General features: G+C 58.6%; 1 protein-coding gene and 1 long non-coding RNA gene across 2 annotated transcripts in view; one reads left to right on the forward strand and one right to left on the reverse strand.

Annotated features, from left to right (window-relative positions):
• Nucleotides 1-1,571: 1,571 nt before the first annotated feature.
• Nucleotides 1,572-25,558, forward strand: part of LOC145524047 (uncharacterized) — a 30,402-nt gene continuing 6,415 nt past the window's right edge. The window contains exons 1-3 of the long non-coding RNA XR_014067096.1: nt 1,572-2,173; nt 2,336-2,441; nt 12,007-12,132. This is a non-coding gene — a long non-coding RNA (uncharacterized LOC145524047). The remainder of the gene's footprint in view (nt 2,174-2,335; nt 2,442-12,006; nt 12,133-25,558) is intronic.
• MNX1 (motor neuron and pancreas homeobox 1) lies at nt 2,240-7,256 on the reverse strand. Its single transcript, XM_081535467.1, has 3 exons — nt 6,557-7,256; nt 3,656-3,816; nt 2,240-3,021 (listed from the first exon to the last, which is right to left on the reverse strand). The coding sequence occupies exons 1-3, from the start codon at nt 7,254-7,256 to the stop codon at nt 2,659-2,661; spliced, it is 1,224 nt and encodes a 407-aa protein (XP_081391593.1). The 3' UTR covers nt 2,240-2,658.

Raw genomic sequence — 25,558 nt, forward strand, 5'->3', positions numbered from 1 at the left:
AAAGGGCAGGGTCCCCCTTGGGCGGGGCCGCGCTGTGGGGGGCAGCAGGGTCCGCAGGGCAGACCCCACGCGGGTGGACGGAGGGGAGGCCCCCGGGGTACTGGGGCTCCAGGGCCGGAGGCCCGCGTGGCCGCCAGATGGCCAGGCCGGGTTTGTCTGGAAGCAGTGCGTCGTCCCCCTCGGGGCCCGGCTGCAGGGACCTGGCTAGGGATCCTGGGAACCGGGTCCTCCAGGCGGCAGGGCCTCTCTCCCCCCGGGCGGCTGAGCGGGGCTGGCGGCCGCTCACTCTGCGGAATGAATTGTTCGCTGTGCCCGGAGTGGGTGAGGATGAGCCAGTGATTATATTTAAATTTGCTATAATTGATTTGGGGAAGAGCTACTGTGACAAGAACGAATTGATCATTAAATTTATTAGCGAGATAAATTCCGTCGCGATTAAGCCGCTGGCTGGAGACTCTGGGGCAGCGGGCGGGTCCCGCCTTCCCGGCCGCCAAGTCCCCGCGCCAAGCCGGGCTGGCTCCGCCGGCCCCCGGGCGGGGGCGGGGGTCGTCACCACTCTGCCTTCCCGCCCTGCTGTCTGCCCCCTTGTCGCCGGGGGAGCGAACGGTTCCCGGGCTTCGGGAGGGTCCGGCCTTGGGGTAGGGGAACGACCCTCTGCCGATGGCTCCCCCCTTCCAGGGCCGCCGTCGGTCGGAGGAGGGGACGGTGTTGAGACGAGGGGCGCCGACGCCGGGCCGGCCGGAAGAGGGGGCGCAGGGGACTATCCCCCAGATGTGCAGCCTGCCGGGCCGAGATGGCTGCGGGCTGAACTTCAGCCATGTGGTAGAAATTACAGCGAGATGCACACGGAGGGCAGGTTTGCTTAACCCCCGAGGCGTCTTTCTCGTCTCCCCACGCCCCCCCCCGTTCCCCTACCCCTCTCCTGGGGCTTGCGGGCTTTCTCACCAGTTGCAAACCCAGTCCCGGTTCCCCCACCTTTGGACTCCGGGCGGCCAGGCCTGCGCCCCGCCGCCCGCGCCGACAGCTGCGCCGGCCCGGCTCCCAGCAGCGCCGCGCCCCGGGCCGCGGCTGAGCCCGCGTTTTATGGAAGGAGCCGGGGTGATAATGAGCTGCCAGCGAGGATATTAATCTCACCCAGCCCTGAAGTCGAGGAGTGGCCCCGCTCGCCCGCGCGGTAATCACCCAAATGAAACTGCAGGCCCTTCTGAACTCATTTATCTGCCGGGAGTGGGGGGGCCGGGAGGGGGCCAGGGAAGGGGGAGGGGCGCGCCCCGGCCCAGGTGCGGGCGAGCAGGAGGAAGACGCGGGAGGGGGAGCAGGGCCCGGGCTCACCTGTTTCCTCCGGGCCCGGGCGGCCGGCGGGTCACGCGGGGGAAGGGGCGCCGCGGAGGGCGCGCGGGCATGTGTGCCGCACATGGCGAGGGCCCGGCTCTGCCGGTGATGGATGGCGCGCGCGGCCGCGTTGATTAACCCAGAGCCGCCGCGGCCCGGCTGGAGCGTTCTCACCGCCCGCTGCGGTCCTCGCGCGCGGCCGTTTGCACTGATCCGGGAAAACCAGCCCTGGCCGGCTCGAGGCGCTTCGGGAGAGAGGGCCGGGGTCGAAGAGGAGACGCGCCGCGCCGTCCGAGGCCATCCCGGGCAGGGCGAGCAAGCAGCGCCGCCGCCAAACGGACCCTAGAGACCAGTGTAGTCATTTGAAGCTCCTTTTCTGAAACATTCAGAGTGTGTTTCCAGTTCTGGGGCGCCAGCGAAGCAAGAAGATCCTCATAGAAATAGGAAAACAAACACGCGGCGTCCAGAGTTACTCCTTTGAGATGCTCGCATCCGCGACAGATGTGAGCCGGCACGTGGACGCGCGCTGACACCTGGCCTCGGGGACTTTTAGCGACATTTGGTACTTGCGACTCCCCAGCAGCCGGAATCAAGTTCCCCCGACCACTGGCCTCAGGGCCCGGAGGAGGTGGCATTCCTGACGCCCATTCGGGATTCTGATTTTCACCTTCTGCTGTCAACTCAGGAATACGGCCCACCCCATCATTTCAGCAACAAAAACAGTAAAACTTGCTTTCACAACTCCCCTCAAAAGACTTGCACTCTCATCCAGTAAAAAAAACCAATTTATTTTACATTCCATCGTGGGCGATGGCAGAAGCTAAATGATAATTTAGCATGCGTAAGTAGACATTTCTTTATATATATATATTTATAAATACCATATACAAAAATAAAGACAATACAGTTTTGGGATGTCCAGCAGTTTGAACGCTAATGACATAAACTCCCCCCTTCCCAATATACATAAGCACAAAACATTTTTTCTTTTTCCAACACTCAGAAGAACGGCGCATCCGGAGGAGGTTTCAGGTTTCGGAGGTCGTTTAACACTGCAGGTTTCCGACGTCACCATTCGGGATGAAGGCAGCCGGGAGGCACCCCCGATGGTAGGTTCTTCTCAGAAACGCCTCCCCCCAACGCAAGCCAAATTAAATTAAAAAGAACAAGAGTTCAAGTTTGAACCTGCTGGGCCTCCCTCTCTCTGTCCCTTGAAAACGGACCCAAAAGGGCAGCCCCCGGGACCCCGCGCCTCGGCTCGCGGGCCTGGGGGCGCGGATGAGTTTGCGGCGTTCTGGGCGCGGCCCAGCCGCCGGCGCGGGGCCCCTACTGGGGCGGGGGCTGGTGGCCGGGCCCGCCGGGCCGCGGGGGCGGCGAGTCGGCCCCCGAGGAGCAGTCGGAGGAGGCGGCGCGCGCGCCGGCGCCGTTGCTGTAGGGGAAGCGGTCCTCGTCCTCGTCGTCCTCGTCGTCCTCGGGCTCACTGTCCCTCAAGTCCCGCAGGCGGCGCGCGCCGCCCTTGTCCCCTGGCGCCGGCGGCGCCAGCGGCTCCTCGTCCCCCGGGTCCTCGGCGCCGCCGCCTTTGCCCGCGCCGCCGCCGCCCTTCTGCTTCTCGGCCTCCTGCGCCGCCTGCTCTTTGGCCTTCTTGCTGCGCTTCCACTTCATCCGCCGGTTCTGGAACCAGATCTTCACCTGCGGGCGCGCGCGGCGTGAGAGGCCGCCCGCCTCCCTCCCTGCCGGTCCGTCTCCTGCGCCCCAGCTCCCGCACCTGCCTGCGCGCCCGCCATCGCCAGGGCCCGGCTGGGGTTCCCCTTAGAGGGCTCAGGGGCTCCGGAAGACTCGGACACGGGCGGGGGGCTCTGAGGAAGCTCAAACCAAGAGCCCCCCCACCCCCGAGGCCTTCCACCTGCACCCTCGGTCTGCCCACCGCTGAATCTCAAGATGCCCCCTCCTCTCTCTTTTCCTGGAAGGAACAAAAGTCCTCTAATAGGGCTTGAGGACCACCTGTTTGTGAGCATGAGCATGAGCGTGTGTGTGTGTGTGTGTGTGTGTGTGCGCGCGCGCGTGCGCACGTGAAAATTCCTGGGCCCACCAGAACCGGTTGAATCAGACCCTGGCACAGGGACCCTGGGGGGAGATGTGGACTCTGGGGGAGATGTGAATCCACACCGTAAAGGTCAATAGGCGCAGCTCCAGGTGCCCAGGGAGGCCCAGAGTCAAGAGAGCAGTGGCCACAGGGTCCCTGGGAGGCCAGGACCTGCAGACAGGACAGGGTCCCTGGGAGGCTGGAAGGTGCCGGCAGGGGCGTGCAGGGGGTGCAGCGTACCTGGGTCTCGGTGAGCATCAGTGAGGTGGCCACCTCGAAGCGTTTGGGCCGAGACAGGTACTTGTTGAGCTTGAACTGGTGCTCCAGCTCCAGCAGCTGCTGGCTGGTGAAGGCGGTTCGGGGCCGGCGGCACTTCCCCAGCAGGTTGGACTGCGCCTGGGCTGGGGTGGGAGAGGCCGTGAGGCTGGAGCAACCCAGGGTCAGCAGCGCCCCTCACACCCTGCAGGGTTGCTGCCCTGTCTTCAGTGTCAGCACCCCCTCCCCAGGGAGGCCCTGGAGCCCAGGACCCCACAGCCAGGTGGACCCAGACCGTCTGGGTGTAATGGGACCAAATCTTTTCATCCCAGGCGGGGCCGGGTGTCCTATCGACCAGGCTCGCCTTGCCCCCTTGGGTGGGCGTTGGTGGAAACCAGGTGGACAGAAAGGCAAGCAGCAGAGGCCCAGAGACCAACCCCTGCCCGCTCTGCCCAGCGCCTTCCCCCCAACTCAGGCCCAAACCCACACAGGCCCTGGGAATCACTTCCTGCTTCTTCCGGGGGCAGCATTCCCAGCCCCACCTCCTTACGGACAAAACGAGCAGGAGAAAAGCGGGGGATAGAGGAGGGAGGAAAAGGACCAGATCCTGGGCCTAAGCGTGTGTTCCTTCCGTAAAGTGCTTCCTGCCAATGCTGCCCAGTCCCCAGGGCCGGAGCCTGGGGCAACTGGAAGCCTTTCAGGACAATTCTCATGATGCAAATAAAAGGCCTGGGCACAGGGGGTCCGGCTTTCTGTGTGTTCAAGGAGGTCTCGCTGCTTTATTTACATAATTTCACACGGTTACATCACAGAGAATTTTATGACCTCAAAAGGAGACTTCCCTTGATTTCCCAGGAGCCTGACAAGTGTTAAACAATAAAAGAAAGGAAAGCAGCAGCCAGCCCCGGGCAGGCCAGCCCAGGCTCCCCTGGGATGGGCAATTTGCTTTATGGGAAGGACCACGCCCCCTGCTTTAGTTAAACAAGGCCCCGAATTCCCAACTTGACAATACATTAGAACTTTAATTAAAACGCTGGCTCTGAAGGGACCATTTGGGAAATGCCATCCAATGGCTGAGACACCAGTTAAAGGAAACCAAACAGGTTCTCCAATGAGAACCCATTCAGGCAGCCTTGCCTGTTCGTGTTGCCCTTTAGGATTCGGTTCCGATTCTTTTGAACTTAAAGCTGGCTGGGTTTTAATTAGCTACCTCCGGGTCAAGATTAGGAGTAAGAATGCAAGAAGCGTGTTGGCAAAGCGATAGGTTTTTAGTTGATTTTCTGGGCAGCCTTGGGCTCCACGCAGGCCCGAGAAAACAGCCTGGTGGCCAGGGAACCCAGTTCCCGAGGGGCAGCTGGTGTGGACAACCCCTCCCCCTCTGGACCCCCCATGGCGTAAGACTAAGCCTGCCTGGTGCTGGGAGATACACGTCAGAGTGGAAGATGGCTGGGTGGCATTTCATCAGAAGGGGTTGCTGGGCTCAGAGGCCAGGCCCCGAGGGCTCCCTGGGTTTGGTGGACCGGGGTCAGCAGTTCAGATGTGCCTGAAGCTGTGGATGCGAGAGCCAGCTTGCCCTCTACCTGGCCTGGGGCCGGGAGGGGTGGCCCCGTGGAAGGGAATGGTGGCTATCAGGGCCTTCTGGGAGCTGAGCTGGGCCCACCTGGGGGGGGGGGCGGGTGGCAAATAGCGCACATGCTGGTCTTTTCTCACCCGGCTGTGACTTCTCCAGCCTTGTGGGATCCTAGCTTTCTCTGTTTAGTCACAACCATCGCTTCTAGCAGAGGAATCTGATATCTGGCAAGTGTTTATTTCTGTTTTCTTTTTTGCCCCCCCCCCATGCCTGCATCTCCCTAGTCTAAACAAATCCACTCAGACGGAAACAATGGGGTCTCTTTGTTTGGGTGTTTCGCCGCTCGAAGCGTAAGCCTCACGCATCTTCCACGGAGCAGAGCCGGGGTGGAGCGAGCCAACCCGAGCTCCACACTCTCCGCAGCTCCAGTCCCGGCCCCGGCCGGCGTGCGTCAAGAAAGCCTGAGAGGCCCAGGCCCCGGCGAGGTGTCCCGCCCCGGTGGCGAGTTCGCTGCCCACAGTCGGGCCGCTCTGGGGTTGGGGATGGCCAGCCCTCCCCGGCTGCGGTCTCGGGGAGGGGTTCAGGCTGTGCTGGGCCCCCTGGATTCGAGGTGGGCGCCTGCTGCTCAAAGCCCCTTGGGGGGGTACCCCAAAGTAGGAGGGTGCATCTCCCGGCCCGCTGGAGCATGCCATCTCGGTTCAGGCCGGGCCACCCGCCTTCCTGGGCTTCTTCCCCCGGACCCGGCACCTTCCAGAGGCGGGCACAGCCCCGCAAGGGCCCCAGCCCTGCATCTCCAGCCTCTTGAAGCTCATTCCTCCTTTCCTACTCTGGGAGCTCTCCCTCTCTAGGGATGGACCGAGGGTTTCTCCAGAGCCCGGAATCCGGGATCGAAGTCACGTCCGTTTCTCTGAGCATAAAGCCCTGGTTTCGGTGGCCTCTGATTCCCAGGCACGCCTAACTCGGCTCTCCTTCCCCCACCACTTCCTTCTCCTCTAGCCTGCCGGTTAATCATTAGATTTTAGTCTCACACCTCCAGCTGCCCCTTCCCGTTAAGAGAGGAAGAGAACAAGGACTGCGCGTGGCCATTTTAATCAATCGCTGGCGATCCCACGCCGAGTAGCCCGCGCGAGTCCTCGCAGGCCCCGAGCGGAGCCGAGGAGGCCTGGGGGCGCGTCCACAGCTCGCTCGGGGCAGAGAGCCAGGGCAGGGGATGCCAGGCGGAGGATGCGCGGGAGACCCTTCTGCCCGTGCTTGCCACCCCCGCCGCCGCCCCGTTTCCTCCTCGCTCCACAGGCTCGTGGCTGCGCGGTACTCACAGTTGAAGTCCGGCATCTTGGGCAGGATCATGCCCGCGGTGGACGCACGCAGCCACTGGTCCAGCTGGAAGGTGCCGGCGCCCAGCTTGATGGGGTCGGCGGGGTGCGCGGGGTGTGCGCCCTGCACCTGCGGGTATGAGTAGGAGAGCGCCGGGTGCTGCCCGGCCAGCGCGGCCGCCGCCGCCGCCGCCGAGTAGCCGTAAACCGGGTGACCGTAGAGAGCCGCCTGCGCCGGGAGCCCCGCGCCGCCCTGCGCGCCCCCCGGGTGCAGCCCCAGCGCCAGGCCCCCCGCGGCCGCGGCGGCGGCTGCAGCGGCGGCGGCAGCGGCGGCGCCGGGGTGCGCGTGGTGGTGGGGCCCCCCGGGCCCGCCGCCTGCCGCGCCGCCCGCCGCGCCGCCCGCGCCGCCCCCTCCCAGGAAGCCGGGTTTGGGCAGCAGCGCACAGTGCGCAGCCAGCAGGCGCGGCGGCGAAGGGCTCTCTGCGCGCAGGCGGTCGGCGGACGCCGCGGGCTGCTCCGAGGACGCGGGGCTGCAGCTGCCGCTCGTCCCGCCGCTCGCCCCGCCACCGCCGCCGCCGCCGGGTCCAGCTGCGGCGGCCGCGAGCGACGTGACCAGGGCCAGCGGCGCGGTCTGCGCCGAGGCCGCTCGCGGGGGGTCCACGGCCAGCAGCGCGTCGATGCGGAAATTTTTGGATTTTTCCATCGGCTCGTTAGGGGCCGGCGATCGGCGCCGGGCGGTGCGGGACGCGGCCGCGGGCCGGCTCGCGGAGTCCGTGCGCGGCGGCCGCCGGCCCCGGGGCTCGGTATGGTTACAATTATTTGCCGGTAATCAAAGTGGCCGCCGGAAACTCAGCCGAGGGCGACCATGGCCCGAGAGCCTCCTCCGGGCGGGCCCGCCGGGGCCGCGCTCACTCGCGCCCGCACAGAGCCCACGCGAGCGCTCGGCGCGCCGGGGCCCGGGAGCCCGGCTCAGCGCTGCAGCCGCGGGCGAGCGCGCCGCTGGGGCCCCGCGCCCCTCCGCGCACTTGAAGCTCAGCGCGGCCGCCGATTGGCGAGCGCGGCGGGGCCGGGGGCGGGGCCCCGGGCCGCCATTGGCCGAGGGCAGCACCTGTCAGCGCCCCGGCCGCCCGCCGCCCCGCCCCCGCGCCGCGGGGTCCTAAAGGGCGCCGGCTACCGGGCCGCGGAGGCGGGGCGGGGAGGCTTGGGGCTGCGGGGGGCGCGCCCCCGGGGTGCCTGCTCGCGCTCCTGCGGCTGCGGAGCGGGCCGGCGGGTGCTGGCCGCCCTACCCGAGTCCAGCGTGCGTCCTGTCCCTCCTCCACGCCAGCACTTGAGGGTGCCGACTTCTACCGGGAGAGCCCACGCGGCTTCCACATCTGGCGGCTCTGCTTGCAGAGGGTCCCCGGCCCTACTCCGAGGTCTCGAGACGCGCGGGTGGGGGGGCGGCTGTGTCCCTGCCGCCGGTCTCCCACCTTCTATGGGGCTTCTGTGCGGCTCAGGTGTTGTGTGTGTGGTGGGGCGGGGGGTGCACACACGTACCCTCGCCCTCAGCCCTCTCGGGTCCAGGTGAAAATCTGCAAGACCCAGGTGGGCTTGCAGGCGTCGCCCACCTGCCCTGGGGCAGGCCCTCGACTACAGAGCTCTTCCTCTCGGCCAGGGACACCCGGCCGCACGCAGCACGCGGCGCCCACCCCGGCCCTGGAGAGCCCAGCAGGGCCACAGGCTTCCGAGGCTGGTCACTCTGATCCTGCTGCCCCGAGGCCCTGGGCCAGACGATACAGGCTCTCTCCTGCCTGCAGCTCTGGGAAATTGGAGGAAAGGGCTTCCCTCATCCAGAGCAGGGCAGTGGGTAGAGAGTCCAGCCATCACCTCCGTCCCCCATTCGCACTTCACATATTTAGAGTAAAAAACACTTCCAAGGGCTTTTTGAAGCAGAAAGAAGGACCATGCAGGTCCAGGAGCCCAGAGGCCACTAACGCCATGCTTTGTCAGCAGCTCCACCAGACCTAGTTATCTTCTCCAGACCGATGTGAGAATTCAAGAGGGAGCGTAGATTCTGGAAGCCTGGCTTCCCCTGCAGGTGAGAGGTGACTAAAGGACAGGAAGGGGCTATGGGAGGGGCCGAGGACCAAGGGAAAATAAAACACAGGGCCAGGTAAACTTTACAATTAGCAGGTCAGGTTGCTACAGAGGGATTTTTAGTGGTAAATGCAGGGACCAAGTCGTTTCCTTTCAAAGGCTTCTTACCCGGGTGAGAGTGGGTCACGGTGACTCCTGGCTCCCGGGGTGAGCAGTGTTTCCTTTTCAGTGTAACAGGGTAGATCTGAGACCCACAGGACTAGTAGGAAGATTAGGAGGATAGGGGCAGATAAGTGACAGCAACTGGAATAAATGTTACACAGTTTTGCAAGAAACAGTCTTAACTTGTCAGTAGAAATGGCGGCTTTGACATGGTGTTTATCTTCTCTAGATCATGTCTCTACGGTGGTAAAAGTGCAATCCTCCTTCCTCTGAGTGGAGATCGGGGTGCACTTATATCCCTCGGAACACCTACTATGCGCCACAGGCTTTCTAGAATTATCATACTTCATCCTCACTGTGATGCCTGATGAGGGGTTTCTCATCTGTTTCACAGAGTGCATATTCAAAGAGGTTGAAGCTTTCATCCCAGCAAACTTGTTAAGCCTCCGAGTTTGAAATGAGATGGGTCTGACTGCAGGAGCTTCACATTCCGACCTGCTGTCCCCAGCTCCCCCGGCGTCTCCAGCCCTGTTCCCCATCCTGTCTGTTCTCTCTGGGGAAGGAGGGTTTTACAAGGAGACCTGAGAGTAGCCAGCAGTTCTGGACAAGAGACCTTCACCCTTCGAGGGAGGGTGACAGTGTCTTTGTTGCCACTCTGCAACACTCTCGATCACTCTTCCCAAGACAGAGTGACCAAAGAACGAACGTGGCCACCCCTCTGATGGGGGCATTTAGCCCCAGGGCTGGCTACCGTTCCCCATCTTATCACCTCCCCCTTCTGCACCTGTGCTGCAGGTCAGCTGGTCCTGAGAGCAGCGATTTAGGAGGTGGTGGCAGGGGCGTGACTGCAAGGTAAACGTCCCAAAGTAGACCGGCTCTCTGCAACCTGAAATAACCACTGCCAGGGCTATCTTAGTTAGTGATGGGGTGTGCAGGCTAGACTTCATAAATCACCCCATCTTTAGCAACAAAACCGTTCTTTTTTAAAAAATATACCTCCTAGAGGACTTCACATTACCATTTTTTTTTGTTCTACAGTAACTATGCTCCCAAACTCGCGTAACCTTCACCTCCCCTGGGCTTCTACTCTGCCTGGACTGGCTGGTAACACTGCCTGAACACACAGAGGGGACACTGTATGTGGGACCTGGCTTGAGCCGGGTCACCTGGTTACCCTGAGTCCACACCACCTGAAGGGCCCAAAGGGGAGCAATCCTGGGTCCAAGCCCTGGGTCCTCTCTAAATGCAGTGTGATTGCAGATGTAGAAGCTTCTTTATCTTGATGAGTTTTTCTTTGTCTCGAAAAGTCAAGGTTAGACAAAATGGACTCTACATGCTAAAGGACTTTAAAATAGTCACACACACTGTTTGTGTTAAGAATTAGGTACGGGAGGTCTGTGAAGTTGTATGAGAAGAGAGAGGGAGAGAGATGAAGAGGGCTGGGAGGTTTGGGGTCTTTGTGTGGTTTATGATGTGTGAAGCTGAGCACACCCGGCTCTTCCTGTTTCCAGCATCTGTATTGACCCAGCCGAGCTGGCTTTGAAGAAGGTTTGGGGCAGACAGGAGCGCCGTGGTCTGGGGAAGGCCCTCAGCGAGAGATCAAAGGTCTGGTCTGAGCAGTACCCCTGGCTTCAGTCTCCAGGTGCCGGGGCCACAGGGAGAACCCTCCATTTCCCAGGAGAAGCGGCGTCCGAGGCCTGCTGCACCTCCCATCAAGCTGCCTCCCGACCCTGCCCCTCCGCTCCGGGCGGCACGTCCCTTTAACACCGAGCACTGCCTGCACCCATTTTCCCCCATGAAGAAAGGAGAACTGGAGATGTTTACAGACCACTGCGGAAGAAAGAGCTGTTGTCATCCATGTCTATTCATGCCTGCAATGGTATATGTGGAGTTGGGATAAAACCTATATATTCACGTGCTCAGATAGTGGAAGGCAGGCGTCTTCATCAGTCACATTTTGCCTCCTTCCCCGTGGACAGGGCAGGCACAGCAGAGCAGGAACATGAGGGTGACTCTGTCTCGAAGGCCCTGGGACACAGGCGGGGAGACAGCTTTTCCTGGGAACTGCTCTGTCCAGCTCCCCCCACAACCCCCAGAGCTCGAGGTTTCCAGGGCTGAGACCAGGGCGGATACACGTGATTCAGCCTGACCTGCCCAATCCATGCGCTCCTCTCGGGACTAACTCTGCTAAACTTTAGTCGAACCACCACGCTGGGCGTCCTTCAGGAAACAGGCGCCGGGATGCTGTGTCACCTGCCGGGGTCAGGACCTAGGCTTTCGGTGGCAATGGGACTCGAACCGGGGCAGTCAGGTTACTCTGCGAAGATGCTGGTGAGGAATCCCCAGGTCGGCGGCCGCTAGAGAAGTAGCTCCGTCAGGGCGGAGGGGCGGAGGGCGAGGCAGGAACCCCGTGAGACGCTTGGGTACCGCTCTGGGCCTGGGGACCGGGCGAGGGAGGGGCTGGGGTCACCGGAGGGCGAGCTGGGGGGCGGGGCAGGCAGGCCGCACAGGTGTCCCCAGACCTCCCAGCAGCAGAGCCGGAGAAGGGGGGCAAAGGTGTCTCATAATTAGTGCGCCCTTTCATTCGCCGACCTCCTCCTAGACCTGGGCACTCGGCCTATTAAAGGGACTAGGACGCGCCGGCCATTCCCCACTCCAGGCCCGTGTAGCTCGGCGCCTGGGCTGGAAGCCAGCCCACCTCCCGGCGTCTCTGGGGTCTTGATCTGTCCCTTTCCAGCTGACTCAGCCTCAAACCAGGGGCTCATTGCTGAGGGCTTCCTAAGAAGTCCAGAGGATGCTGCAGGGTTTAAATTCCCATCATTGGAACAACCCAGCAAGCTACCAGCCTTCCTTCTATTTTTGGAAATTTCCTCCAAACACAAAAATATCTGCCCTACTCTGGGACTTTGGGCAGCCTTCCAGCTTCCCAGGACACCAGGGCGAAGGGACAGGCGTGGGGTATCCCTAGAGTGTTCCCACCCCCTGCAGGTCTCCCCCCACCAGAGAAGGGGAGTGTATATCCAGTCTTTCTGTTGCACAAATTGGAAGCTCCCAGGTTACAAAGAGAAACAGTATTTCTCCCAAAAGTCAGGAGCAGGGAGGAGGCTCACTGGAGCCCCTTGAGAGGATAAACAATCCTCAATCAAGATGAGCAACTTCCCCGAGAAGACCGCATTTTGGCCAGAGTATTTAAATTCAATGTAATTTAACTGCAGGTTCACGCAGCGGCCTCTACCTCGTGCTGTTGGCAGAAACAAGGTACGTAGCAGGCACACCTGCGAAGCCAGCCTTTCCAGAGCGCGGAGGCCCGCAGGACCCCTCCAGACCTTCAGCTCTCATGAGTGAGTCCTGAATCTGGGTGATTTCTTATTTTAAAACCGAGAACAAGGCTTATCCGCACTGGGAGAGCCCACCTTTCCGACCTCCCAGGGGCTGTGTCTGGTCACTGAAGAGCAGCTTGCTCAGGTGTTGGGGCAGCGCTGACACACCTCTCCACCCTCAGCATCCCGCCACCTCCAGAGGCGGAGAGACTGCAGAGCCCAGGCCAGCAGGTCTGGCCCCGGGAGGTCAGACGGCACAGGCTGGCATCCACCCGGGCGTTGACCCTGACTGCCGAGCCCCAGGAGGGGACCACAACGCAGGGAAGAAGCACAAACACAGGGAAGACGTTGCTTGGGGGCATTTTAACGCTTCAGTGCATGCACTTTTAATGTGTTCTGACTCCAGATTATGGCTAAATAGTAGTGCGCTAATGTCCAGATCCATGGTGGGTAATGGCAGGAAGTCGCTGCTAATTGGTCTATTTAGAAGTTGCTGAGGTGGCAGAGCTGAGGCTGCTGGCGGCTGGGGGCGGGGGGGAGGCAGAGAGAGGGGGGTACCGAGGGAAGCTGGACCTCCTCCTGCGGCGCCCTCCCAGAGCCGGGGGATCTTCCCCAGCACGGGCAAGGCTGTCCAGTCAAGTTCATCTCTTTCAGCCCGGCCCCAGCATCTCCCGCCAGGTGCCCGCTCAGGGCCCCAGGATGGATCTCAGGCTTGGGGTGGGCTTGGGGGTTGTATTTGCAAACAGAAGATGGCTGGTTTGCCAAGGACACCGTCCGTGCGCTTCTCCGGCCCATCACAGCCGCATCCAGGTTTCCTGAGCGGGGTCCGTGGGGTATGGTCAGCAGGCAACTCCCTGCCTCCCCCACCAGGTGAAAAGGGAATATGTCCCCAGAGAGGGATCTGAGGCCCCGAGAAAGGCTGGTAATAAGTGCGGCGGGGGCAGGTTTTCCAGCGCCCTCTCCGCCTGCCAGGATGTCCAAGTGCCCAGTCCTGAGTGCCCCAGGGCACCTTCAAATAGTCATTGTCACTATGGAAAGTGTACCCACGCCCCCATCTTACAGACGGGCAAACTAAGGCTCTGAGAGAACAGACACTTTGCTCCAGAGCCCGCAGCAGAGAGGCCAGGCTCTGCTCCCAGCCCTGCCGTCGGGGCCTCACCCCACAGCCTGGTGGTCACCGTTCCTTGTGTCTCCTCACCCACGCATCTAATAACCCCTTTTCCCACCGACCTTTGACCCGGCCAGGCTCCTACCTGTGGGACCTAACAACGGCAGGGAGGTGGCATGTTTGCTGCTAAACAACAGAGGACCCGCCGCCCCCCTTCTCCCTGACCCCGCTGGCCTGGGGCTTTGCTCGAGCCCTGCAGTCTGCCCTCCCCACCAGCACCGCCGAGACCAGGGGCGAGAACGGCCGGCGGGCTCGCTGTCTTCCCCGTCTCCGGTCTCCGGGGCCCTGTGCTGAGGGCAAGATAATTTGGCTAATGAACTCGTTAAACGGCCCCTGGTGACCCCCCCGGCCTCCCCTAGGCCCATCTGGGAAATTCCAGTGAAAGGCTGCAGAGCGTCCTCGAGCCGCGCCGTCTGTCGCTGCAAGAGGCGCGCACCCGGCGACACTGCGCCCCTGCATTAAAATAATTACCCGGAGGGACAGGTGGCCCTCTCCCCCAGCGCATCTGGGCCGCGGGGCCGCCGCCGGGGGTGGGGAGCGGCGGAGGGGGCCCTTCCCGGCCCTCAGCGACCCAGTCGGCCGAGGCCTGAGCCAGCCGCGCGGCCGCCGCCGTGGGAGGCCCCCGGGCGGGGACACCGACCCGGCCGCCAGCCAGAACGCAGCGGGGTCGGCGAGCACCGGCCCGGACGCTTGCGGGGTCGGCGAGCACCGGCCCGGATGCTTGCGGGCGTAGGGGGAGGCTCTCCGTGCGCCTCCGGCCCCGACAGGCGCGGGTTTCCAGGCGGGGTGGCGGGGCAGGAGGCGAGGAGGTCCCCGCTGTGCTGCTAAAAAGAGCGGCGCAGCCCAGGCGCGAGGCCAAGCCTATTGCCAAAAACACATATTACACTGCGACATTCTGTAAATGAGATAATGATACATAAACCCGGATGATAGATGTGACGTGCCTGGGATGTCTTCTCTAAATTAGCTGCTCGCATCGACTGCTAATAATGGTGAGTTTATGAAAGCAATTTCAGTGCAAAATGCGAGAGGGTCTTCTTACTCTAATCAGCCTGCCTCGGTTAATGGATGAGGGGGTCAGGCTGAGAATTATTGACACGCCCGTGCCCTTAACCTGTTTCCCAATAAAGCTGATTAGTTTTTGTCAATTCATCAGCTAACCACTCTTGCCGGAACTGCATCAAAGCCTTATTTGCTCAGGGGAAATCAACAAGTCACAGATCAGCCCCGTTCAGGGGGCTGCAGATCCAGGACCGTCTGGGGCCCAGGGCTGCCCCTGCGGACCTTGCACCCACCCCCACCACCACCGTCCAGACCTGGCCTCCCCTAAAGTCTGAGCAGCTGCCCGGGAGGTACTGGGCCTGAACACCCGCCTCCACTTCCCCTGAGGGCCAGGGAGAGGCCTGCGGCCCAGCGCCTGCCTTACGTCCACGCTTCTGGGTCCTGGTACTCCAGGTTTGGAGCCGGTCACCTTGTGGGGGGAGGAGGGATGCCACAGGGGGCAGAGGGCATGAGTGAGGAGCTCTCTGCCACACATCCTTCCCGTGTGTCCCCACTAGGGGACCCCGGGTTCTGCAGGGTCAGCACAGGCCGGTGCTGGTCCACTGAAGGCAGAAAGGTGCTCCGGGGGCGGGGCTGCCCCTGGCCTTGGTCCCTGCTCTCAGCCCCGTGGGAGAGGGCGCCAGCTGCCTGAGGGTACGCTTGGGGTGGGGCTCAGGTGCTGTGGCCTCCGCCTGTGCCCCAGGTGAGCCGGCTGCAGAAGAGGCCCTCCAGGCCTTGGGCTCCCACGGAAAGGAGAGGCAGAGGGGCTGCCCGCTGGACGTGACCTCAGCGCCCTGGCTTGCAGGTGGGGGAGGAAAACCTGCGCTGCCGCTTTAAGCCCCCTGGACCGCTGCCTCCCAGCCCCATCCCCCCTCAATTTAATTTCATTAAAACAGAGCATGAATATTTCTATTAAACCTAAAATGAAATATGAAGCCATTTAGACTCTGCCTGCACCAATCACCCAGATTTATGACTTTTATTCATCACATCAAGAGCTTGGAAAAATGAATTTTCTTCACCCAGGAAGGAAATAAAACCTCAGGCTTGGTCATTTCCAGAAAGCTGTTAATTTGACCATGTGGTAATTACTTTCACAATTAACTGAAATACAAATCAACTTGACAAATCGGGCTAGTTTATATATTAATTAGCCTGCTTAAATTTATTCATTATGAAAAGACAATTTAGGGGGACCTGCAGTGTCTGTTTTATTGCAATAAATTATTGTTAGGAAATGGGTCTAATAAAATACCTTAATATTTAAGGATATTGTATACGCGGGGGTGGGGAGATGCTTTATTGACAATTTCATTTTCCAATTAGTAATTTTGTTGTAATCTATCTGCGAACCGGGGACTCTCGCAGAGGCAGGGCTCTGCTGGCCTGGGCGGACCTAAGCGGCGGGTCCGAGCTGCGGGCAGAGGAAGGAGCGATTCCGCTGGGAGGGCGGACGGCGGGTCAGACGGGAACGTGGGGGTGTGGGCGCGGACCCGGCACCAAACCCGGGCGGACGCTGTGCTCGCCGGCCCTCCTCCTCCCAGCCCGGGCGCGGGGGCTGATTTAATAGAATGTCGATAGAATCATTCGATGCCTTTTAGCTTGTGATCTTTATAAATGTCCCTCTATTAAATTAGAAAATGATTCTCTTCTCGTTTAATTGTATTCTTTCGTTTCTTATTTCCAATTAATTAGTCCTATCGACGTTGCAATATTTTAAGTGACTCGAGTCCGTTTCCAGTTAGAATATATGGGTCAGCACATGCAATTTTATACCCGACAGAACTATATAATGCGGGTTTTAACTACTGGTCCCTCATCTGTCTTTAACATGTGGCCGAAATGGGCCGCCGGGCCTCCTGGCAGCGCCCGGGTCGGTGGGCACCGGGGTCTGCCCGGGCTGAGCTGCGCAGGCACCTCCACGCCCGGGGCCTTTACGTGGCTGCTCTCGATTTTAACCCTGCCGCCTCGGGCAGCGCTGCGGAGAGGAGCCCGGCGCCCCTCTGGGCGGCCTGGGGCCGCGGCCACCCCGTAGGCTCTGGGTGCGCCGGGCGGGCCCCACGTGGCTCCCGGGCTCCCCTGTCCACCGCCCTCTCTCTCCTCGCGGCCTTTTAAAGGCCTGAACATCGTTTTCAGAAAACGGCGTGGCCGAGTCTGACTGTCCATTCCCTCGGGCTCTGCGAGGGAACGATGCCGCTGCCCCGACAACGGAGTTCCTTCCCCCACAACCATCCGACGGAGCGGAAGTTCAGCTTGACCGCGGAGGGGGTCCGCCTCTCCTTAATTAATTGATGAATTAACTAATTCCTCCCGGGAAAAGGCGGGCGTCCCGCCGGCGCCCCCGCCCCCACCCGCGCGGTGATTAGGGACCAGCTGGCCTGCATGAGCCCCCGCCTCGCTCCCACCCCGACCAGCCCTCACCTCTCCTCACCCCATCGCGTCCCCATCCCCCCCCCCCCGCCCCCCAGCCTCCCAGCCTCAAACGCTGTAACTGATGGGAGGGGGCCCCGCCGGGGAAGAGGAGGGCGGGGCAGAGTCCACACCGGCCCCGCGCCCAGTTCCTGCTCTGTCCTTCCCTACTTGCTGTGGATGCTCTTCGGTCCGAGGGTCGGCTTCTTGGCTCCCTGGAGTCCCTGCCAAGTGGGACCTGGGTGGCAGTCACAGCCGCGTCCTCGGACCCAGGATTAATGTCAAGCTTCCCCCGAACCCCTGCCCCATCCCTGCCTGAGCCTCTCCAGAGACCTCCCTGCTGGCTGGGGCTCCCCAGGCCACTTCTATTGATAGAAACCTCCCCAGTTTTAAGGCCAGGGGGTGGGTGGGGGTGATTTCCTCCAGCCAGAGTCCTGGGAGCCCCTCACCCTCTTTTCCCTCCCCTCCCTGGGATGGCAGTTAGAAACCGATTACTAAACAGCTGAGTCTCCCCTCCCACAACTTTCTGGACTGGGACAATCTCTAGGCACCTCGGGTTCCTTCCCCGGAGGGAGCAGAGATTCCGATTCCCTCTTCAAGGTCGTGTCCTAAAGGTGGGAACGTGAGATCAGTTGGCACGGCAGCCCTGGGGCAGCCTCCTGCCACAGCCTCTGTTGGGGACCCCCTTCCGCAGAAACCTCAACCCTCTTCTCCAGGCCCGGCAGCGTCCTGCTCTTGGGTCTGCTTGCTGAATGCTGGTGGTGGCGGGGAGCTGGAGAGGGAACTAGAGAATGAATTCTGTAAGTCTGGGCCTCTGAGGCCGTGGGAAGCCAGGCCAGAGAAGTTGGGGCCTTGCCAGGGTCCGGCCTGCTTCCTGCCCCCAGCCAGCCATCCCTCCATGAGTCGCCCCGCTGCCGAGACACTGCTCCCAGGGAAAGGCAGGAGCTGGCGCCTGGGTCTTTACTGCAGTGGCCTCTCTTGAGGGGAGAGAACGCTGGCCAGTTGAACCTGGTGCCCACTCCTTCAGCCGCTCTGGCTAAGATGGGAGGGGGGAACCCTTCGGTCTGGATGCTACTGGAAAATCTCCAGTACCAAGCACCCCAGTAGACCAGCCTTTCCCAGAGAGTGGACAGGGCAGGCCGTCTCCTTTATTAATTCACCCCGAGTCCTTCTGCTGGGGAAAATCAAATGTGGTCAGCTTGTCTTTCTGGTTATTAGCTGGATTGTGCACGGACAGGTTAGCGAGAAGGAGTCCTTGACCGCAGGAGAACACTAGATGGCAAACACTGCAGACATCTGCCCGGCTCCCTGTCCACCCTGGGGGTCGTGGCCATACCTGGAGCAAAACAGGTGGATTTTATTTTCGTCTCCACTGCTTAGTCTGAACGTGGTCAGAGCAGGGGCTGGAGACAGGCTGGCAGGGGCTGGGAGCACAGGTAACCTCCCCAAGTGAGTTTTTGGCTAGACAGTGTGTGAGGACGCACTCCCTGAAACTGTAGTCTGGAACACCCCTACTCCCCGCAAACATCTCCTGCTGTGGCTGGAGGGGGGTGAGGATGCAGCCTCCTTCCCCTGCCCCAGGTGACACTCACAGATACATTTCTGGTGTCTTGGCCCCAAATCTATTTAACATGATCCAAGTCAGCAAGTACTCATCACGCCTCTTGCACAACCAGCTTGAAACTGCAGGATAAAGCAGTCGCTTAAAATACCTTTCTGTGCTCAAGGAACTTAATTCCTTCTGAGGGGAGGAGAGAGTGTGCACAGATGAAACAGTTAGAAACAGGTGGAATCCTGCCCTGTAGCGGGGACAGTGCTCGGTGGAGGCGGACCTGCCGCCGGGTCACCTGGGATGGAATGGATCCCAGGTCTGTCTCTCCCAGGATCCTTCTAAGGAAAGAACCCTGGGCTGCACAGTGAACGGTGCGGGAAGCTGTTTTCTCTGCATCTCACAATGGAAGCATGACTTCTGCTCGAGCCCTGGCCTCTCATTCTATTACCCATCGCCTTGACATTTTACTTAAATTCCTTGGGTCTCAATTTCATCATCTGTGAAAAATGTCTTTTGCCATCCATCCTTAAAGAGTTATTGAAAGTGAATGTATCAGTCTCTCAGTCGTGTCTGACTCTTCGTGACCCCATGGACTGTAGCCCGCCAGACTTGTCTGTCCACAGTATTCTCCAGGCCAGAATACTGGAGTGGGTTGCCATTTCCTTCTCCAGGGGATCTTCCCTACCCAGGGATCGAACCTGGGTCTCCTGCATTGCAAGTAGATTCTTTACTGTCTGAGCCACCAGGAAAGCCCACAGAGTTATTAGGAGGCTCATGAAGTCATCAAACAGAAGGGAATGTTTTAGCATTTGTGGTATTTTAGTATGGCAGAAGTCCAGTGGAGAAGTGGTCATTTATGCTGTTGGAGAATCTAGTCCAGCTGCCGTTTGTGGCCTTAAGGCCATTTTACCGGGGGAGGTGGTGGTGGTGGTGGAACCTGGGGACTTTGGCTGCTTTGCCCCCAAATCACACGTCCAGCAGCTGGTGGAGGCAGGATCTGAACCGAGACCTGCATGGCCCGAAGCTCCACATCGCCGTGCTCACCTTCGTTCCCGCCACAGCCTGGCGGCCCTCGGCAGGAAGGCCTTCACATCAGGCGTCTGTCCCCTGTCCTAGCGCCTCGCAGCGGAGAATATGCCACCGTGCACAGGGGCAGTGTGACCTGTCGGCGGGATGAAGCTTCACATTTCTGCTGAAAAGCCAAGCGCCACCGCTCTGTCAGCCCCTCGAGTGCTGGAGTCCAGCCACCAACAGCCTGGGAGCACCCCAGGCATGGAGCCGGGGGGACGGTCAGGACGCACAGAGAGGGCCGCTGACGCAAACCAGTGACCTGCCGAGAGAAGCAGCGGACGGCCAGGGCCAGCCAAGGGAAACAAGCGGGTTACAGAGCTCTGCTGGGAAGGAGGCAGACAGGAAGGGCAAGGCGGGCAGCGGAGGAGCCTCAGGCCGTTCCCCATTCCACGTGTTAATGCAGCAAAATTAAATCAGGAGGTGGTTCCCAAGACTGGGAGGCAAGTATTTAACAGACAGATAAAGAGAAAAATGTTGAAGCCCAAAGAAAAGCCCCAGAAATACGATCAAGAAAATGAAGATCGTAACCAAAACGGGGAAAAGAGATGTTCAAGATCTTCGGAACTGGCCGCATCTCATGGTGACCCCGGGAAGGGGAGGGGGCCCGTGGGGCCAGCAGGGGGCCTCCTGACGGTCCCCCCAACCTCGTCTCAGAACAGCTTGCCGGGAGCCAGGTCCCTCAAGCTGTGGGGAGGTTGTCACCCCTCGAGAGGGCAGGCACCTGGGAACCGACTTAGGCAAGAGCTAATAAAATCTGCGGTGGAGAAGGACAGACATCCAGAGGCTGGAGAAGGAGTCGGGGGTGGGCTGCCGGCCAAGGTGACCGAGGCCTGCTGCCAAATGTGAGGTGATGAGCTTTAGTGTTTGTCTGGGGGGCATTAAGATGCCATGAATCATTGACAAGAAACCAAACAGCGCTGGATCTATATGACAATCTGAACCCATATTGCTCCAAGTAAAATCAAATTAGAAGCCTTTCCCCAATTAGATTATGCAAACTCAGATTACGCGGAGCACAAACAGTGATGTTCCCGAACACACGCCGGCAGCCCGCAGCTTACACCTCACGCAGCCCGGATGCTCTGGGGCGGCCGGGCTCAACACCGGCTTGTGTCAACACTCTCCCTCTAGATAATAAATATGAGACCCAGCACACACTGCTTTTAATTGCATCGATAAACTGGGATTAACCCCCCAAGGCAGGCTTCACTATTGCAATTAAATGTCCTCAAATAAATTGTTTCCTCAATAAGCAAATGGAAGGGCTGTGTTTGCCTTGAATAATAACAGGTGTAATATTTTACTGGCCCAAGTTAAGTATTAAGTGGAATCGCGCGCAGCCCTGATTTACTCCCTGAGATCGGAAAGTCATTTTTCATACGTCCTGTGCCGCTTCAGTACTGTATAAACAGCTAATAAAGTACTAAATCAACCCAGCCCGACCTTGCATTTCACCTAAAGCCGCCAGGCCTAAGAAACCTGGCACCAAGCATTTTCAGAGCCAGGAGGACCGCCCCGGGGAAGGAAGCTAGGGGCCACTTTGGGCTTTGCCCTTAGCTTCAGGGGCTCAGAAGTCTGGAATTCTATGAAAACCCACTGAGTCATTCGACAGCCCCGTGGCACTTTCTGCCTTGCGTGTTCTCTTTGGGTTTTCTGGTTGAAGCAGAAGGATCTGGAAAGGGGGCCAAGGTGTCAAGTGTCGTGACCCTGTACCCTTTGCTGGTCACGTGCACAAGAGATTCTTAAAGCCAGGGTTCCCCTTGCTCCCAGGAATGCTCACCTGCTGCTTGGTGTTTTAGGGAAGGAGGGATAGACGTTTAAGGCTTTCAATGTCAGGAGGCAGATTTGAGTCGGCGTGTCTCCGAGGGTACTTAGTGTGCTGGCAAGTTGGGGGTGCGAGTCATGTTAGTTCTCAAATAACAAGGATCCATTTTTCTAGAATAAAACTGAATAGAGTAATAGTCTCCTTCTGTCATATGCAGGCCAGCATTTTCCAAACAGCGCGTGGGGAACTGTTAGAATGGAGACTCCTAGAATGGACTCTTAACAGTCCATCTAATCTGATCTTTCTGAGTATGTCTGTGCTTTTCCTCCGATTCCCGAGATGCTGTTATTATTGTTCCTTCACTAAGTCGTGCCCAAGTCTTTGTGACCCCATGGACTGCAGCAGGCTTCTGTCCTCCACTGTCTCCCAGAGTTTGCTCAAGTTCATGTGAGATGGTTAGATAGCATCACTGATTTCCAAGATATATCTAGTAATATCTAGTAATGAGAATATCTAGTAATGAGAATTTGTAACCGAGGCATTTTGGTATTCATTATAAATCTACTTTAATAGATTTATCTTTATATATAAACTTTCTCTGACTTAGTCTGTTAAAGAAAACTTTGTGGGACTCCCCTGGTGGTCCAGTGGCTAAGACTCTGCACTCCCAGAGTTTGAACCCTGGTCAGGCAACTGGATCCCACGTGCTGCAACTAAGACCTGGTGCATCCAAATAAATAAATGTTTAAAAACAATAGAAAATTTTACAACATGAAAGACCGCTCTCATTTTTCTCTATAGACCTTATTCTTGTGTACCAAGCTGAATTTAAAATAATGCATTACTTTTTAAAAAATCAGTTTAAGACATCCTGAGCTTCTAGTGCTCATGAGAGAGAGAACATGCATGCAGCTGAGGTAGTTCCGCTTCCAACCAGAGACTCTGACAATTTCAGTCAAGGCAGCCTCGTGGAGAGAAAAGGCAAGACTTCTGTGAAGCTTCCATTACACTGAAGTCATCCGAAAGACACACCCTCCTCAGGACTACCTCCCTCCACGCCTGGAGACCTAGGGATTCTAGGCTGGGGTTTATTGATTTAGTTGAAGAGCAATTTAGGACACATTTTATTAATTCTCTCATCATCAACCTCCCCATCACCCTAACCTTTTCAGTCTTCACCGTATCGTTCTAAGTGATTACCAAGCCACACTTATTTTTAGTTAGTGAATCTTTCCCACTTGTATTACCACAAGGAAAAATGCTTGCTTGGCTCCTACACAGACAAAAAAATATGCCTAGGAGTTATTGCATGCCTTAAATATATCAAAATGACCTTCCTTTGAACTGATGCCCTATAACTTAAGAGATGAAGAGAGTTTGGTTTCCCAATCTATTATAAAGCATTTTTAGGTGATAGAGGATATCAGATGAAGAAGATAAAATGTTTCACGTGGAGGACCTCATTCAGAGCATGGATATATCTGCAGATAATTGTAAGCTCCTCAGAAGGCTTGATGGGAAATATATTGATAATACAATTTTTCTTTTGAAGGGGATTGTAATGATTGCAAATTTGGTTAAATAATTAAATTAATAAGAACTATTTGATTCAAACACAGGCCTTTTGATGATATACAGAGCTAATAATATCTGTCTTGCCAGCTAAAGAGGTTTTAAAAGACCATCCTGGCCTCTGTAGCCAGACCACCCTTGGCCCTTTATTAACCCATCAGTGACCTTTCTATTAAAATGCAGTTAAACGCAGTCTCTGGAAATACTAAAGAAAAAAAACCAAATGTAAAATAGTTCACAACAATATTCTTATTTTATTCCTGTGAATAAAAAAATCATTTTTATAATTATAAAAAGTTTCCATAAAAGATGGCCTTTTAAATTTTAGGAATCCATTGCAAAATAGAGGTAAAAATCCCAAATCTATGTTAAAGCATCTCTGAACAGGAGCTCCCAAGACAGCGACATGTAAGGCGAAGCTCAGAGCAGCTCAGAACACAAAGACCTGTACTGCGCAGGTGCCAAGTGCTCTTGGGAGCTGGTGCCTGGTGGGGAGAGGGGGCAGGCAGCCAGGTTCCTGGGTAGGAGCTGGACTTTGGAGCCCGCCCGTCCTGGGGGCTGTAATGGGACCCGGGTGAGCGCCTGTGGTCTTCTCAGCCTCAGTTTCCTTATCTCGTCTGTAAAATGGGACAGTAACCTCTGTCGATCCGAATGAGGTTGTCAGGGCAGGATGAACGCACAGGCACGGAGCGTCTGGCACACAGTAAGGGCCTGATGCGTGTAGGTCCCCGTCTCTCTGTAGGATATTTGATATCAGCTCATCGTGACAGTGGTGTTGGCTGGAGTCGTGAGGGGAGTGTGTCTGCTGTGGACTGAACTTTTGTGTCCCCAGAATTCATCTGTCAAAGCCCCGACCCCCAGTGGGATTGCATATGGAGGTGAGCCTTCAGGGTGGGGGGCTTGGGTTTAGGTGGGGTCCCTGGGAGGGCCCTCATGACGGACGGCATTGAGGTCTTCCTGAGACAAGGTCAGAGCCCACCCCTGATCATGTGAGGACCCGGGGAGCGGGCAGCCCAGGCACGGGGCCTCAGCAAGGGCGGAACTGGTCAATGCTTTGATCCTGGACTTGAGACTGCGAGCCTCGTGTGTCTGTGAGGTGGGCCCTATGGCTGCCCGTCTGACTGGTCAGCAGACCGAGGCTCGGAGAGGCGCAGTGGCTGGTAAGTTGGTTCGCAGTTGCAGTTAGTCTGAAGGCTGTGCGAGCCCAGGGCCGCTCTGGAGACGCTGAAGCCCCGGAGAGTCCTGGGGAGTCCGGCTCGCGGGTCTCACCATGTGCGGCCCTGACCACCCCCAGGTGGCGGGCGGCAATCCAGGCCTCCCTCCTGATCAGTCTCTCTGGGTCTTTCCTAGTGAGTGAGTGGCTTGTGCCACCAGAGAGCTGGACCCCGGGGCCGGCCACGACCTTCAGAAAACCTACCTGCCATTACTGCTTCTCACTCTTTCCGAGCTCGGGCTTTCCTGGGCTCAGAAGGCACAGAGCATGGACAGGCCATGGCCCCTCCTTGGAGGGGCGCATCCAGGCCCCAGAGCTGGGGGTGGCTGAGCCAGGTCGGTAAGTATCGCGCGTCTGACTCAGGCTTAGGAGCATCCTCATTCTGCCTCCTGGGTATGGAGACCGGTGTCTGGGCCCCGCCCTGGGGATGGCCGACATCTCCCTACACCTTCTACATACCAAGCACCGTTTGAGGCGGTAACCTGACGACGTCTGGTCTCCTGTTGCTCACACCGTGTGGACTTACTGTTAATATCATCCCTGTTTCCCGGGATTGCAAAGTGAACCCAGGAACTTGCCTAGAGCAGCAGCATTTGAAGTGGCGAAGCTGGGGCTCAGCCCGGGGAGTCTGTCGTCACACCCTGACGGGGGTCTTTGGGTCTGATCCCCGTCGGGACAGACAGAACTCTGCCGGTCAGGCTAGGGCCCCGTGAGGGGAGTTCTAGGTGAGACCGTGGCGTCCAGGTGGGTCCTGGGCTTGGGGCAGCTGGACCACTTCTGGAACGTAGAGGCCAGGACGGGGGGATAGGTGTCCCCTCTATGGAGTCACACTGGCCTCAAGGCCTGAGGGGGGGGGGCCAGTCTTCAGTGCACCAGGCTCACGATATGGTGACCCAGGACAGGCAGCGCAGGAGGTCTAAGCACCCTCTCTGCTTGTCGGGAGCCTCTCTCGCCCAAGGGGAGTCCAGTTTCCCATGAGCGGATGTGGGGTACAGAGCCCCGGAAGAGGGCAGGGGGCTCATAGGCCTGTGGCCACAGAGAGGGAGAGACAGGGGTCCAGGGGGAGAGGGGCTGATGGGGGGTAACGGGAGGCCCAGGGGAGGCAGCTGGTCGCATGCAGGCACGGGCCATTCTTCCCGGCAGCTGCCTGCCCCTTGCCTACCCCTGGGTGATTCTGAAACAGCTGGGAGTCAGTGGAGCCTTTCCTGGGCTCTGTGGAGAGGTCCAGAACTCAGCATTCAGCCTTGGCCTTGACCATGTGTTTGTGCGTGGTCAAGAGCCCCTCTTCCCAGGATGACAAAGCTGCATCTGTTTATAAACAGCCCATGAAGAACTGTCCCCGAGTCAGAGTGTCTGTGAGGACACTGCTGAGTTTCCATGCGCCCCGTAACCCCGTGACTCGGGGCCACTTTCTGAACACTGAATGCAACTAAATGCTTTTGAACTGTGGGGTTGGAGAAGACTTTTGAGAGGCCCTCGGACTAAGGAGATCACCCCAGTCCATCCTAAAGGAAATCAGTCCTGAATATTCACTGCACGAACTGATGCTGAAGCTAAAACTCCGATACTTCGGCCACCTGATGTGAAGAACTGACTCACTGGAAAAGATCCTGATGCTGGGAAAGATTGAGGGCAGGAGGAGAAGGGGTGACAGAG

This window comes from Giraffa tippelskirchi, chromosome 10 (genome assembly GCF_054371585.1).
Source record: "Giraffa tippelskirchi isolate mGirTip1 chromosome 10, T2T-mGirTip1v1.2.pri, whole genome shotgun sequence".
In the NCBI taxonomy this organism is placed as follows: domain Eukaryota; kingdom Metazoa; phylum Chordata; class Mammalia; order Artiodactyla; family Giraffidae; genus Giraffa; species Giraffa tippelskirchi.

Bases quoted from the DNA above. Each gene is read 5' to 3' on its own strand.
- MNX1 (XM_081535467.1), bottom strand. From the start codon at position 7,256: ATGGAAAAATCCAAAAATTTCCGCATCGACGCGCTGCTGGCCGTGGAC. The intron at 3,817-6,556 runs GTGAGTACCGCG...CTCCCACCCCAG, and splicing joins CAAGATGCCGGACTTCAACT to CCCAGGCGCAGTCCAACCTG. The intron at 3,022-3,655 runs GTACGCTGCACC...GCGCGCCCGCAG, and splicing joins TGATGCTCACCGAGACCCAG to GTGAAGATCTGGTTCCAGAA.